We start from the raw sequence: 15,881 nt of genomic DNA, 5'->3' as shown, positions 1-15,881 counted from the left end.
AGTTTAAAGTTTGATTCTTGGCATATTATTCAATTTGTGATTTGTGGTTACTTATGATTTTTTCCATTCCATGTGCATGGAATGTGTTATCTGTTCAAACCCATCTGTAAATTCTTCCTCTCTCTCTGCTTGAGGGAGCTTGGTGACAGTAAGCGGCCGATGACCATTTGCACAGTCTGACATTCACTGAAAACCACTTGTCTTCCACCAGTATATTGTGGATATCTGCATGTCACATGTGGGAGAGTTTGTCAGTAACTTGCCAGAGGTCAGTGGTTCATGCGGGTCTCTCTTGTTTCCTCCACCCATAAAGCTGACTCACCATTGGAGTGAAATGGTAAGGTGTTAGACAACATCCTAATGTATAAAGAAGTTAATATTCTATGTACTAGGAATTATGCAATTGTCTGTTTATTGCAGGACAACCTGGTGGAGTTTTTGGAGCAGGCCGCCAGAGCACTGACGCGAGCAGAACGCTATGAGCTGTTGGGGGAAGTCTACAAGCTGATCATACCTGTATATGAGCAGAAGAGAGAGTTTGATGTAAGTTACTGATGCATTGAACTATGCATGCCGGCTTTCTCTCCTTACTATTTCTTTTTGAGATTGACCGGCCCGGATAGCACAGTTGGTAGAGCGTCCGCTTCGGGACCGGTAGATCCAGGATCAATCCTTGATCGAGTCACACCTAAGACTTTAAAAGAGGAAGTTGTAACTTCCTCGCTTGGCGTTCAGCATGAAGGGGATAGTGCAACGACTGGTTGGCCCGTATCAGTATAATAGCTCGGGCGGGGCGGCTTACTTGCCTTCGGTAAGTCGTCTCAGTGATGCAGCACTAAATAAAAGAGCGGTGGAAATCCGTCCTGCAACAAGGAGGCACATTACACGTGCATGCACCCTAATGATTCATTCGTCGTCATATGACTGAAAAATTGTTGAGTACGACGTTAAACCCCAAGCACTCACTCGCACTCACTCTTTTTGAGATTGTAACTGTAAAAATTTATTTTTTTATTGTTAAATTTATGATACGCTTTATTTGCTATGTAAACCAGCTCTTTCAGATGCACTTTATGTCTTTAAAATGACACCTTGTACATTTTTCTGATGATAAATTAATCAAACTGCACAAAAAACTCTTAAGTGGCCCTATATAAAATGGCCCCTGTATAAAAGGGCTCTATATAAAATGGCCCCTATATAAAATGGCTCTATACAAAATGGCCCCTATATAAAATGGCCCCTGTGTAAAATGGCCCCTGTGTAAAATGGCCCCTATATAATATGGATAAATCAATTGAAATCAAGCAAAATGGGCCAGTTTAAAAAAGCTAAACTTTCATGAAATACAGTAATTTATTTTACAGAGATTATCCCCATGCTATTATCCCCCAGCTGGATATTAAATGATGACCATCATTCCAGTAAAGGTGACAGAAAACTTGTTCATTCATTACTCCACCGTGTTTAGATTCTAACTTTGGAAACTGCTTGTTATATGTTTCACAGAAATTAGCAAGCAGTTATCAGGAGCTGTACCAGGCGTACACACGGGTTGTTGAGGTGACACAGTCAGGCAGGAGACTCTTGGGACAGTACTTCAGGGTGGCCTTCTTTGGTCAGGTAAGTGACAAGTTGATTAGGAGTTAAACTCACAACGCTCTACGTTGAGGGACATCATTACACAGTTGGGGGGATCTCACAGGTATTCATCCCACCTGCAAATCAAATTCATTGTCACAAGTGAGAAAATAAATTCACGCGAATAAATAAACAAGACAACATGGTAGCATATGCAGACAAATTTATACAAAAAACAGTAAGACATTTGGCAAAAAGGAAAGCAAAAAAATTTTTTTGCTGCCAGTGTGCTTCATCACATAATGTTGTGTTTGAAAAATTGCTTGAAATTGATTTGAAGCCTCACGTTTGCTGCATTCTCAAACATCCCTCATTCACACCTGCTAAAATTATATAAGAATTTTTAGCACACAAATTAATAGTGGAAAAGCTGCCAAATATATAAGCCTGAAGAAAAGCAGACTTGGCTTTGTGTTATATGCTCTGTGCTGTTTTGTTAATGGAGTTGTTTAAATGTCACATCCGTATATTAATGTTGATGTTCCTTTTTATCATTTTGATAGAGCCATTTTGAAGATGAAGATGGGAAGCAGTATATTTACAAAGAGCCTAAAGTGACGAGTCTAGCAGAGCTCTGTGGGCGACTGGAGAAAATGTACTCAGAGAAATTTGGCAGAGATAATGTCAAATTGATTAAGGATTCGAAAATGGTAAATGACGACATACAAATATCGTTCTAACTTGGAAAAATGGGCATAGAGCGAGAGACTATATGTTGCAATATGAAATATTAAAATTAAAATAATTAAATCAACCAAAATGTATTTTGATACAAATTTTCGTTAATTAGTTGAAATCTGTTAATTGAAGTGTGCACATTGATGAAAAATGAAAGGATAAAATAAAAATATTCAAATCATTTCAACACAAGGATTTTTTCTTTTCACTTTTCTTACAGGTTGAAGTCAGTTCGCTGGATCCAAAGTTTGCTTACATCCAGGTTACCCACGTCACACCATACTTCACAGACGCTGAACTGGCGGAAAGACAGACAGACTTCGAGCGCAACAACAACCTGAAAAACTTCATGTTTGAGACTCCTTTTACTAAAGAGGGCAAACCAAGGGGCTCAATTCCGGACCAGTATAAGCTGAGAACAGTGCTTACAAGTAAGGCTGATTTAGCAGCTTAGCAGGCTTAGGTTAGGACCACTTATCTGAGATTACAAGTTAAGTTCTTTTTTAGATGCAGGCTGTCTGTGTTTATAACATGCAGCAACATGCGGATGGTCATGGGTTTGCCCTGGGCTCTGCCCAGTTTCCCCCCACCACAATGCTGGCTGTCGTCGTATGAATGAAATATTCTTGAGTATGGCATAAAACACCAATCAATAAAATAAGTAAATAAATTGTGCTACTGACTATATGAATTTGACAAGTAAGATGTAAATAGGAGATGTCTTTTGTCAGATGTTACAGATACATTAAATAGCCGGTGTTCTGTCGACAATTGCTTTGTGTGAACCAATTTTTGAGGGGTATGCCAAAAAATATACCATTGTACAGTGCATTAAGGTTTAAGAAGTACCAGAAGTATTAAAGAATTATTATCTGAACTACTTTAAGAATTAAAGAGAACCTGAAATCAGAAACTTAACACAAACTGAACATTTTTTTTTTTTTTTCACTTCAGCATCTCATGCATTTCCATATGTGAAGAAGAGGATTCCGGTTGTATCACAGCGAGATCATGAGCTATCTCCCATAGAAGGCGCTATAGATGAGATGCAGAGGAAAGTGCAGGAGCTGCAGGATGTTGTCGCGGCAACAACACCAGACTTCAAGAAATTGCAGCTGAAACTTCAGGGGAGCGTTAGCGTGCAGGTAAGAGTTGTCTCCCCTTAACTCAGTTCATGTTTAGTCCATCCTCATCATTTGAGTGAAGTATTTACTGTCAGCAAAACCTTTTGATGCCTACTCTGGCTCAGTTAACGAACATGTTGGTTTTAAGCCACAATTAATCATCTCCTGCCTATGAGGTCACAGGCTCAAATCCAGCTTTTGCAGATATGTCTATTGTCTGGCCATGGTCATTCGGGTACTATCTGCCCGTACCTCATTGCAAATAGAGTTGTCATAATGCGATAGTTTTGAGGAGTAAGTTTGGTTATAATTGATATTTTGCCAGGTTCATGCTGGGCCCATGGTGTATGCAGAGGCCTTCCTCGCCCCCAAAGTGGCTCCTAACTACCCAAAGAAAGATGTGGCTCAACTCAAAAAACTGTTCAGGTAAGGATCCAGCACAAATCTTTCATAAAGTTTAACCAAACGTTGTTCTGTTGAAAACATCAGAGGATATGATTAGATTTCTGGTTTCCTTGAACATAGAGATGAACTAGAAGGTTTCCAAGAGTGTGCCACAGTTAAATGCACAAAACCAGCAATTGTGCAGCACAGTGACTTAAGAGCCTGTCATTTATACAGTCGCTATGAGTGTCCAATATGTGGGATAGACTGTCAGCAGCTAGTAAATTGTGGCTTTCTTGAGTACAGCTTAAAAGACAAATCAGATAAATAAATAAATAAATGAACAAAACCTAATTATGTGTTTGAAAAAAGGTTATTTGCTGGGCAGTATCATGAGACAAAAACAAAAATATGCATCTGGGTCCTATCGTGCGATGGTCGTGCGTCCCTGGATCCAATTCCAGATTTTCACCAAAAGTGCAAAAGTTTGTTAGTTCATCCAAATCCCTGCCTGACAATTTCTTTTGAAGTTGTTGAGTGACTGACAGACATATACATATATATATATATATATATATATATATTAAAAATTTAATAAATTTATGTATTAAATGCATGTTCAAATTAATTAACACTTCCTGGTTAGGTTTTAGTTTTTGATTTTTTTTTTTTTTTTTTTTGATTGGTGTTTTACGCCGTACTCAAGAATATTTCACTTATACGACGGCGGCCAGCATTATGGTGGGTGGAAACCGGGCAGAGCCCGGGGGAAACCCACGACCATCCGCAGGTTGCTGGCAAACCTTCCCACGTACGGCCGGAGAGGAAGGCAGCATGAGCTGGTCTTGAACTCACAGCGACCGCATTGGTGAGAGGCTTCTGGGTCATTACGCTGCGCTAGCGCGCTAACCGACTGAGCCACGGAGGCCCCTAGTTTTTGATGTCAAGAAGAGTTTGTGGTACTTGGCAATAAAAACCTGACTAACGTTGTATGACTGAAAAATGTGATCCAAACATGTCATGTTGAAGTTCCGTTTTATCGTTTCAGGCAATTTGTACAGGTGTGTGACGAAGCTCTGGAGCTGAACCTAACATTAATCTCATCAGATCAGAAGGATTATCATGAACAGCTGAGGAACGGCTTCCACAAACTAGTCACTGAGCTGGAAGCCATGTTTGGAGAAAAGGTGAGACGAACTTGTGCTATTTCTACCTCATTTTACATGGTGCACTTCTTTAGCAGCATTTTGCATAAAAAACGGTGATGCAGTTATGGCAGATAGGATTTCTCAAGTCACATACATGTAGGTAAGCAAACTTGGCCAAATTCCTCAGAACTTTATAGATCAGTTTGACCGTACCTTAATTGAGGCAACATAACATATAGCACAGCATGAAGCCTAAAAAGGTATGACAAAGTATGAAGCTTTGTGAAAATGAGTTTTGCTGTTTTCCAGCTGTTTCTTAGAGTTGATGAATTTCATTGTGTTGATATCCTGTATTAACTAACTATTATCATGGAGACTTCAAAGAAATTAACAGAAACAGAAGGTTTAAGATATTAAGGGAAAGTTGGCAAGATCTTCATAAATATATAAAAACATGCAAACACCATTTTCAGAATTTGGTTTGCAGAATAAGCCACTTTCCCATTTTAGATGGTCACAGTTTTTGAGGTGAAAATGTCACAAAATCTGGAAGTACACAAGAGCAAGGTGCTAATTTTCACTCAAAGCCCTATGCTTTATTAAACCTAGAAGCATGATTGCAACATTACACATTCGTTTCATTGAATTTCTACTTGGGGTATTGTATCCCAATTCACAGTAACTTGCAATAAAAACAGCGAAGATACTGAAATTCCCAAATAGTAAGAGTTACTTTGAAATGTTATCAATGTAATTGCTGTGGAGAGCAGTTGAAGCCTCAACCTTCAAAGGCACAAAACTGTCCGCAACTGCCGAGTTGTCCGAGGCTGCTCTGTTCTTCGCGGGGATGGGGGTGGTGCGGGGGTTGGGGGAATAGTAGTGCGCAACCTGTGCAGTCTGAATTGGAATGTGGCTGATTCTGCTTGTGATGAAGAATGTTCCTGTTACCGTACCTCATATTTGAAATGACGTGACATAGTATCATTAAAGTGGTCTTTACGATTTATCATATACAGTCACAGGTACACCTTTTTCACCTGTATACAAATGTGTATCACATGTGTTACAGCAGCTTTTTCAGCTACACCAGTAAGCCCATGTTCATAACATTGAAAAGATGTTCAAAATTATGATGTCCGAAATTCCAGATTACCTGTATCTCCAGTGACCAAATGCCATTAATTCCATTAAATAATTGTATTTTTGACCCAAATAAATGCACTTTCCGCATGCAGAAAGTTGGATACTTTCAATGCATTTGAAACTGCTTTTCTGGATTGCTTTAATGTCCATTTGACAAGGGAAAAAATGATTTCTTTTACTGATTTGATAATTGCCTCTAAATGTGTTAAAGAGTGCAAAGTAGGTCTTATATAATTGCTGGATGTACATTTCGTTGGCTGACAGTTGCACTTTGTTTGGCTTCATTGTTATTTTCCTTGGCTTGCTTTGTCGGAGCTAAACTTAGATTTAGCTCTTAGACTTAGACACAGAGGTCTGCTTTATAAAGCCATATAGGAAGACCAAATCATTTCTAATTGGCTACTATTTGAGAATGTCAAGTCTCAGCAAAGGCATATTTATTGGTACTGTAGCTAAAAATCATTTAGCTCGTGTATGAACCTAGCAGGTTGAAATTAAGTCAGCAACTTTTATCTTAAATATCTTGGCTTTAGTTTGCAATTGTAGGCTGCATAATCGAAGAATTGTCACTTCATTGCTAAATGGTAACACTTGTACTTGTAGTTTTAATCACATTTTAAAAATTAGATTAGATTTTTTTTTTTCTAATTTATAGAACACCTGCCATTGGTGTGCTTTTATACAGTGTATCCTCTTTTTCTAGATTTACTTTTAAGTTTCACATAATTTTCAAATAATTATATTGACAAGGAGAAGCCTTCAGTTGCCTTCATTATAAAAAAGTTATTGAAGTTTTACAGTCACAAATCCTTGACAGTTTGTAATTTTTTTGTTTTTGTTTCCCCATTGTTTTTGTGAATTTCCCCAGGTGCATCTTGAAGGTAACCCTGATGGCTCCTTACATTACATTGACTTCTAACAATCCACGGTTTGTGTCCATTAACTCTACGCTGCTTCTAGCGTGCGCTTTGGCAAGAAAAAATAAATAAATAAAAATGTAGCTCTGATTAAAGTTTAAAAGTGTTTATTACTTCAGTTATTCTAACCAAATAGAAGTAAATTTTTTTTTAAAGTGCATTAACAGAGTGCTTGTTCATTTAGTTATATTTCTGATTATTATCACTAGTTTAGGATTCATTTAGCATATTTTGCTTAGCTAAATGAGATCTGTCAATATGACTGTATTTTAAAACTCAGAGCGGTGACATTTCGAATGAATGATTGCAGCTTCATGCCACATCTGCAGTAGTTACACTCATCGTGAAGATACATTTTGCTCGCATGTTGATGAGCTTTAATTACTAGCTGCAATTAGCAGCTCTTGTAATTCACTTGGTCTTTGGGTCAAGTTATAAAATTTATGAGCTTTTACATCTTCCTATTCACTTCATAATGTGTCTGAGTGCAACATTTGGCTTGATGTAAAAACTGTTGCATATTCGTGTCTTTTTTCTTCATTTAATACATAATTGACTGCATTCCCCAGTACAATTTGGGAGTTTTCCCTTGAACTGGAGAATGTTTCACTAATAAAAGGGTAGCCAGGTTTACAGGTGGAGGTTATTACTGGACAAATTGAATGTGCAAAATGCACCAATCAGATCTGTTCTACATCCACAAATTTAAGAACCCATTCACATCATCGTCATACGAATGAAAAATTGTTAAGTACAACGTTAAACCCCAAGCTCTCACTCATTCAACATTCAAATGATATGCAGAATTGTTGATGACTGGCTGTTGGACGAGGTAAGGTGCTGTGTATTTGTTTGGTGTGCACACAGGTGTGATCAATCTTTAACCCAAAATCTCCTATGTCCAGTATCATTTCAGCCAATCAGTATGTATATTGGCCTGTCATTTACTTTTAAGTGTCAGAAGTGGTAATTGACAAATGGAAACGGCCACTTGATAACAATTAGGGATACTTAATCAGGTGTACAGCATTTGTGTTGATTGATTGCTTGTGTGTATACTAACTGAAAAACTTCCATATACTTGAACATATCTGACTGTCATCTCCTGAAAATTGTTTTAGTGAATGTATTCAAATGTCCACAGAATAATTCATTTTAGTATTCAATGAAACAAATATATGCTAAGTGTTGACAGTTACTTGTAGTTCAAAATAGGGTGCGTTCATGTTCAGACATCAAGTCACTACCCTAATTCCTAAAACTTTTTGCATATGAAGGAACAAATGTCAGTGCAATTTATGAACATTTTTAATTTGATTTTGAAGACAAAACTACATTGGTTGGAATGACCAATTTCAGGGCTTCACAAAAAGTATAATTTTATTAGTCTACACAGAATGATGCCTCCAGAATATGCTTGAGTAAACACCGTACAAACATGCGAAAATGTTGAAGCATTACAGTATTAAGGCGGATATATATTGAGAGAGGAAGCGAATAGTTTATGCTGCTAATAATTTATACTGCTACGTAGACACTTCCTTCTGTGCTCATACATGCATGCAAATGAATATTACCTTTATGCATGCGCAATTTCCTGTATGGATATGCCATTTGTTATATAGCTATGCAGTTTCCTATATGGCTGAACAAGTTCTTATATTGCTGTGCAGTTTCTTAAATGGCTGAACAAGTTCTTATATTGCTATGCAGTTTCCTATATGGCTGCACAAGTTCTTATATTGCTGTGCAGTTTCTTAAATGGCTGCACAAGTTCTTATATTGCTATGAAGTTTCCTATATGGCTGCACAAGTTCTTATATTGCTGTGCAGTTTCTTAAATGGCTGCACAAGTTCTTATATTGCTATGAAGTTTCCTATATGGCTGTGCAAGTTCTTATATTGCTATGCAGTTTCCTGTATTGCTGCACAAGTTCTTATATTGCTGTGCAGTTTCCTATATGGCTGCGCAAGTTCTTGTATTGCTATGCAGTTTCCTATATGGCTGCACAAGTTTTTATATTGCTGTGCAGTTTCCTGTATAGCTGCACTATTGTTTATATTGCTGTGCTTGTTTCCTATAAGGGCTGCACAAACTGTATTGCTATGCATTGTCTTATATGGCTGCATAGTTTCATCTATTGTTATGCAGTTTCTTGTATGGCTGTGGCAAGTTTTAATACCATTATTCAGTTTCACAAGTGATATGATATAGTAGGTCTGTTTTTACCTTTTAAAACAAAAAGAGCTCAAATTGGAAACTCACCTCTTGATTTAAATTTGTTGTTAGATATATGCAGTATTTTGCCTTTGTTGTCTCTGCATGAACAGCTCCTTTTCTCTCTGTCCAAACTCTTTTTTTTATCGTTAAAGCATTTCATATATGGGGTGGAAGTCTTAACAAATTTACACATACAGTCTTAACAGGGATGATTTTTGTGCAGCCGTGTTTGTCAAGGGTATGGTTGTAATCTGTGGTCAGGTCAAGGTTAAATGTTCACTTAACATTTTGTTTTCTTGTCACCTGTTCCTTTCCTGTGGTCACATGTTGGTGAAACCTTAATATTAACATTTCAGCTAAGTTTAACAAGTTTTCTGAAAAACTTTGAAAAATAGACGTGAAAAACACTTCAGTAATTTATGAGAGAGTTATAATTCGGCCAAAGCTCACACATAGTTTTGAAGGACGGGGTCTGACTCTCTTAAGATGGAACTTAGCCTCATATATTTAGAAAATATAGAGTAGTTTTGAATGCTTTTTGCTTGTTCATTTATTTTACTTTCTTGACATATTCTGCTCACTACATGCAGAATTTCAAATAGCATTTCAGACCATTTATTTGAATACTTTTTCACACAATATTTATGCCTGCAGTGCCTAATTTACATACTTTCTTCCCTTTTCACTCTTCCAAAATTTGAACAGTAATGACTTTTTCTTTTTAACAATTTGTTCTTCCTTTTTGATTCCACAGCTGGCTACCGTGGACAACAATAACCAAGCTCAGCGCAACTCTATGATGGTTTTCAACATGACTGCTGCAGGATCAGCGAGCACGGCGTAGCAACGCAACGTTTCCATGGAAACTCTTATACCCACCTGGTTGGTTGTTTGTTTGTTAAATATCTGGTGCCTGCTGCTGCTCATTGTTATTGTATGTGGATTTGGACACGCCATTGGATGATACTTGGATGATATTTGTGCACTGTGGGAGAATACTTGCACACTATTGAATGATACTTGGAAATTGTGGGATATTACTTGCACACTATTGAATGATACTTGGAAACTGTGGGATAGTACTTGCACACTACTGGACAGTGCTTGGACACCGAGACGATATTTGTATATTTTTTTATTCCATACAGTAATATATGTTTTCAGCAGAGCCACTGCTATTCTGATTGCAGGACAACCAATGACAGGTGTTGTCCAACACATAATTTGGTTTTAAATTGCAGAACGGCTAAATAATTGGACATTACGGACATGGCTGCATTGGTTCCAGTTGGGAATTTGTTATTGAGTGATACCCTCATGGAATGATGATGAAATGACACGAATTGATTTGAACAACATCTTTTTGCTGAGCAGTTTCATGACTGGACGACATTAAACTGAACAGTAGTTCAGAACAAAAATTGGGTGTTTATTGCCAGGATCATTGTTTTTACAGGACGCCTTTAACAGGAAATCTGTTTTTCAAGGACTCAGTCGCCAGTCGGATAAGAATAGGATAAAGGAATACCCAGATTTGGATCCTGCCAACATTAGTGAACATACATGATGGTGGTATAGTAGGAGCAGGATGAAGCTGAACAGACAGTCGGATTCGGATCCAGTGAACACTTGTGTAGGAGGGCAACATTCAGAAGGTGAACGATGCTATCCAGGATGAGAATAGGGATGGACGGGCGCTCAGATATGGATTCATTCTACGTGTATGTAGGATGTGATCTTCTGGTCTGTATGAACTGAAGGATTAACTACTGTGAACAATTCACACAGAATGAAATGTCTAGTACAAAGACTGCCTAAGAAATCTGCATCATACAGCATCATACTGCAGTTCAAGGTCTAGTTTGCATAATGTTGAGTATGTGTTGGAAGAATACTGTTCATTTTTTTTTTATCTTGATTTTATATCTTTAAAATTTTTTTTTTTTTTTTTTTTTTTTTTTTTACATTTTTACGTATAAGTGCACTAGTCGAATATACCGTGACACAGATCAAAGGATTACGAGTGTTTGCAGCCTCTGGTTTGTCAATTTTCCAACGAGTTCAAACATTTTCTTTCTGTAGGGCAGTGGTTTGTTTTTTGCTCTTGTCACCCAGCCCTACAAGACAGCAGGCATCATTTTCAGGCGGAATAAGTGTTGCTTTTAGTTTCTGAAGTCTATTTGTGGAAAACGGTGTTATTTAGAGGGTTTTTTTGGCCTTTTATATAACATTTCGTGACATAACCACGGGTTGAAGAGGCCAAGATCTGATTGCACAAGTGCTGTTCCAGGCCCAAACCTGCTGATAGGGTTTTGTTTAGGATACAGCAATTTGGACTGACTCTTACGAGAACAAAGCATGCACAGGTAATGCTGATTACCTCCCTTGGAATATTTTGAATGTCAGACATAGAGGAGTTGATGTCTGATTTACCTGGTGTAAGACTAAGTTTTTACTTCAATATACATATATCTGTATCCATGACATGCCGTGATTTTGCTGACTGACAAATTCAGGCTTGATCTGCTTTTTTTAATATATTTATAACAACTGCGTGCTTAAATATTTTATCTGTTATGTAAATATGTACATGTGAATCAAGGGGAGATAATTCCAAAGGGCAGATAAGAGCACCCTTTTGAGATCCTTTGCCAAAGAGAATACAATCTACCGGTACCTGTTTTTAACATCTCCATCTCATTGTTGCCTTAGATGATAACGCTTTAATTAAAGACTTGTAATTAAAAACCAGAAAATTTGATCTTTAATGGAACCTAGGTTGAATATTTTTTTCATCAATCTCAGAGTGAAGTGTGAATAAAAGCGCAATCAAATCTTGATGCGATTGTTATGTAAATAGTTTTTACCTTTATAATTGTCACGTTTGTGCGGGGTTTAATGTTGTTGTTGTTGTTGTTAAGTGTGGACGGTGCCATAATCACATGGAGGACATAACAAAAACAACCCTTCTACAGGAGAAGATTTTTCTGTCCTTTTTCACTTTTAAAATTAAAGTAGAAGAGTGCATTAAAGGGAGATAACTCATTACCTGTAGGGAATTTTGTACTTGACGTGTAATTCTAGTTAAAATATCTCATTTTTTGCTGGAAAAATTCTCAAGAATTTAGTAATTTGAAAATGACTATACTAGAAAGAAAAAATAAATGAATGGTTTTAATGCCCTGTTATGGTGAAGTAAAAGTCTATACTTTGAATTAAAATGGAACAAATAATTAATAGTCAGGATACTGCACAATTGTATGATATAGATGAAATCATGAATATTGTTTTGTCATTACGAGATGGTATACATATGATTCAGAAGATAGAAGAATTTGACAGGATTGATTCCTCAATTTTTTGATCTGAAACAGTTTTAAAACCTCTTTTCGGTCACCCAAAGTTCAGTTTGTTAAAGATATATGGTTACATAGGGACTTGGTATTCACAGTATTCTATCATTCAAAAAAAAATGTTTTAATTTTAAAACTGAGTTAAAACAGTAACTTTGAAGTTAGCGTTAGAAAAGGAAATAAGTGTTTAAATTATGGTTTGAATGGAGGTAAAACCAAATGTCCCAACCATTTTATGGATAGAGAATATAACTTTGATGTTTAATAGTGTTTCAGCAGTTAACAAACATTCAAATGAGAGTTTGAACTGAGTTACAGGAAGGTCATAACCACCAGACTGAACTGAGTTACAGGAAGGTCATAACCACCAGACTGAACTGAGTTACAGGAAGGTCATAACCACCAGACTGAACTGAGTTACAGGAAGGTCATAACCACCAGACTGAACTGAGTTACAGGAAGGTCGTAACCACCAGACAAGATTGTTTCAACAGGAGGAAGAATATCAATTCCTTGAATTATAGCCAGTCAACCGAATTACTTAATGATGCAGTTTGTTGTAAATCATGTGAAATTGGTTGTCGATGTGTGTTGCTGATACTGTATGTTTGGCGAGATTTGAAGATTTGTTAAACAAAGTTGACCCCAGATTATTTTGTGCTTCCTAATCTACTACCTTATCAACTGTGATTTGTGTCTACGTTTGTTGATTGCTGTCATGGTTACCTGTAACAAACCAATCATTGAACGCCCTTGTCAAGAGGGCCACTTGTATTGTTTTACAATCAATACAACTACATTGTTTAAACAGAACTTAACACCTATTTTGTTCCCTTTATTCAACTCTGCTGGACCAGCCCGGATAGCACAGTTGGTAGAGCGTCCGCTTCAAGAGCGGTAGATCCAGGGTCAAGCCTGGGTCGCGTCACACCTTAAACCTTAAAAGAGGAAGTTGCTTGGCATTCAGCATGAAGGGGATAGTGCAATGACTGGTTGATCTGTATCAGTATAATGGCTCGTGCGGGGCTTACTTGCTTTCGGTAAGGCGTCTCAGTGAAGCAGCACTAGATAAAAGAGCAGTGGAAATCCGTCCTGCAACAAGGAGACACATTACATGCACTCTAAGGATTCCTTCGTCTTCATATGACTGATAAATTGTTAAGTACGACGTTAAACTATCATTCACTTTTCACCCAGACAACAATACAAGGGGTACATGTACATGCAATATCAGCTTGTGGAAAACCTGATTGTATTGGCCTCTTGGAATGAGCTTGAACATACAGTATATGGAATAACAAGTAGCATTCACCTGTAGTGTCATGCTTACTGTGATGTGTATGGAAGTCTGGCCAAAAATTGCAGTTGTTTAAAACATCCACTCTTTGGAAGTCTGGCCAAAACTTGCAGTTGTTTAGAACACCCACCCCGTGGAATTCTGGCCAAAACTTGCAGTTGTTTAGAAAACCCACTCTGTGGAATTCTGGCCAAAACCTGCAGTTGTTTAAAACACCCACTCTGTGGAATTCTGGCCAAAACTTGCAGTTGATAAGAACACCCACTCTGTGGAAGTCTGGCTAAAAATTAAAAAATGGTTTGAACATTTACAAGGGAAAAAAAGAAAGAAAAAAATCTTTGAAAAATGGAGACCTATTAGACTGGATAATGAAGTATCAGAAATAGCAATTTTGCTGGTGAGATCGATGGTTTTGCTCCACTTAATTTGTACTAAAGCTGAACAAATTCATAGCCCAAGCACGCAAGCACTCATAATCCGCTCACACTCTGGATATTAAGGTCCATGGAGATACCTAGCCCAAACATGGTGAGTTTCCTCTGCACACACTGTGGGTATTGAAGCTAATGGAGCTACCTAGGCCAAACATGATGAGTTTCCTCTACACACACTCTGAGTATTAAGGCCCATGGAGCTACCTAGCCCAAACATGATGAGTTTCCTCTACACACGCTCTGAGTATTAAGGTCCATGGAGATACATAGCCCAAACATGGTGAGTTTCCTCTGCACACACTCTGGGTATTGAAGCTAATGGAGCTACCTAGCCCAAACATGATGAGTTTCCTCTACACACACTCTGAGTATTAAGGCCCATGGAGCTACCTAGCCCAAACATGATGAGTTTCCTCTACAAACACTCTGAGTATTAAGGTCCATGGAGCTACCTAGCCCAAACATGGTGAGTTTCCTCTGCACACACTCTGGGTGTTGAGGCTAATGGAGCTACCTAGGCCAAACATGATGAGTTTCCTCTACACACGCTCTGAGTATTAAGGTCTATGGAGATACCTAGCCCAAACATGGTGAGTTTCCTCTGCACACACTCTAGGTATTGAGGCTACCTAGCCCACACATGATGAGTTTCCTCTACACACACTCTGAGTATTAAGGTCCATGGAGATACCTAGCCCAAACATGGTGAGTTTCCTCTGCACACACTCTGGGTATTAAGGTCCATGAAGCTACCTTGCCCAAATATGATGAGTTTCCTCTGCACACACTCTGGGTATTGAGGCGAATGGAGATACCTAGCCCAAACATGATGAGTTTCCTCTACACACACTCTGGGTATTGAGGCTAATGGAGCTACCTAGCCCAAACATGATGAGTTTCCTCTACACACACGCTGGGTATTAAGGTCCATGAAGCTACCTTGCCCAAATATGATGAGTTTCCTCTGCACACACTCTGGGTATTGAGGCTAATGGAGATACCTAGCCCAAACATGATGAGTTTCCTCTACACACACCTTGGGTATTGAGGCTAATGGAGCTACCTAGCCCAAACATGATGAGTTTCCTCTACACACACTCTGAGTATTAAGGTCCATGGAGATACCTAACCCAAACATGGTGAGTTTCCTCTGCACACACTGTGGGTATTGAAGCTAATGGAGCTACCTAGCCCAAACACGATGAGTTTCCTCTACAAACACTCTGAGTATTAAGGTCCATGGAGCTACCTAGCCCAAACATGGTGAGTTTCCTCTGCACACACTCTGGGTGTTGAGGCTAATGGAGCTACCTAGGCCAAACATGATGAGTTTCCTCTACACACGCTCTGAGTATTAAGGTCCATGGAGATACCTAACCCAAACATGGTGATTTTCCTCTGCACACACTCTGGGTATTGAAGCTAATGGAGCTACCTAGCCCAAACACGATGAGTTTCCTCTACAAACACTCTGAGTATTAAGGTCCATGGAGCTACCTAGCCCAAACATGGTGAGTTTCATCTGAACACACTCTGGATAT

The 15,881-nt window shown here is 38.2% G+C and overlaps 1 protein-coding gene across 1 annotated transcript in view; it reads left to right on the top strand.

Annotated features, from left to right (window-relative positions):
• The window catches only part of LOC135479173 (dedicator of cytokinesis protein 9-like), a 121,835-nt gene extending 110,685 nt beyond the window's left edge, over positions 1 to 11,150 (top strand). Inside the window, exons 46-53 of the mRNA XM_064758947.1 lie at positions 421 to 543; positions 1,510 to 1,623; positions 2,145 to 2,291; positions 2,540 to 2,750; positions 3,274 to 3,464; positions 3,769 to 3,869; positions 4,876 to 5,014; positions 10,011 to 11,150. Coding sequence (XP_064615017.1) covers positions 421 to 543; positions 1,510 to 1,623; positions 2,145 to 2,291; positions 2,540 to 2,750; positions 3,274 to 3,464; positions 3,769 to 3,869; positions 4,876 to 5,014; positions 10,011 to 10,100 — 1,116 coding nt within the window. The 3' untranslated portion in view covers positions 10,101 to 11,150. The remainder of the gene's footprint in view (positions 1 to 420; positions 544 to 1,509; positions 1,624 to 2,144; positions 2,292 to 2,539; positions 2,751 to 3,273; positions 3,465 to 3,768; positions 3,870 to 4,875; positions 5,015 to 10,010) is intronic.
• The last annotated feature ends 4,731 nt before the right edge of the window (positions 11,151 to 15,881 follow it).

Source organism: Liolophura sinensis, chromosome 12 (genome assembly GCF_032854445.1).
Source record: "Liolophura sinensis isolate JHLJ2023 chromosome 12, CUHK_Ljap_v2, whole genome shotgun sequence".
In the NCBI taxonomy this organism is placed as follows: Eukaryota; Metazoa; Mollusca; class Polyplacophora; order Chitonida; family Chitonidae; genus Liolophura; species Liolophura sinensis.
This window is presented reverse-complemented; position numbering and strand designations above follow the sequence as displayed.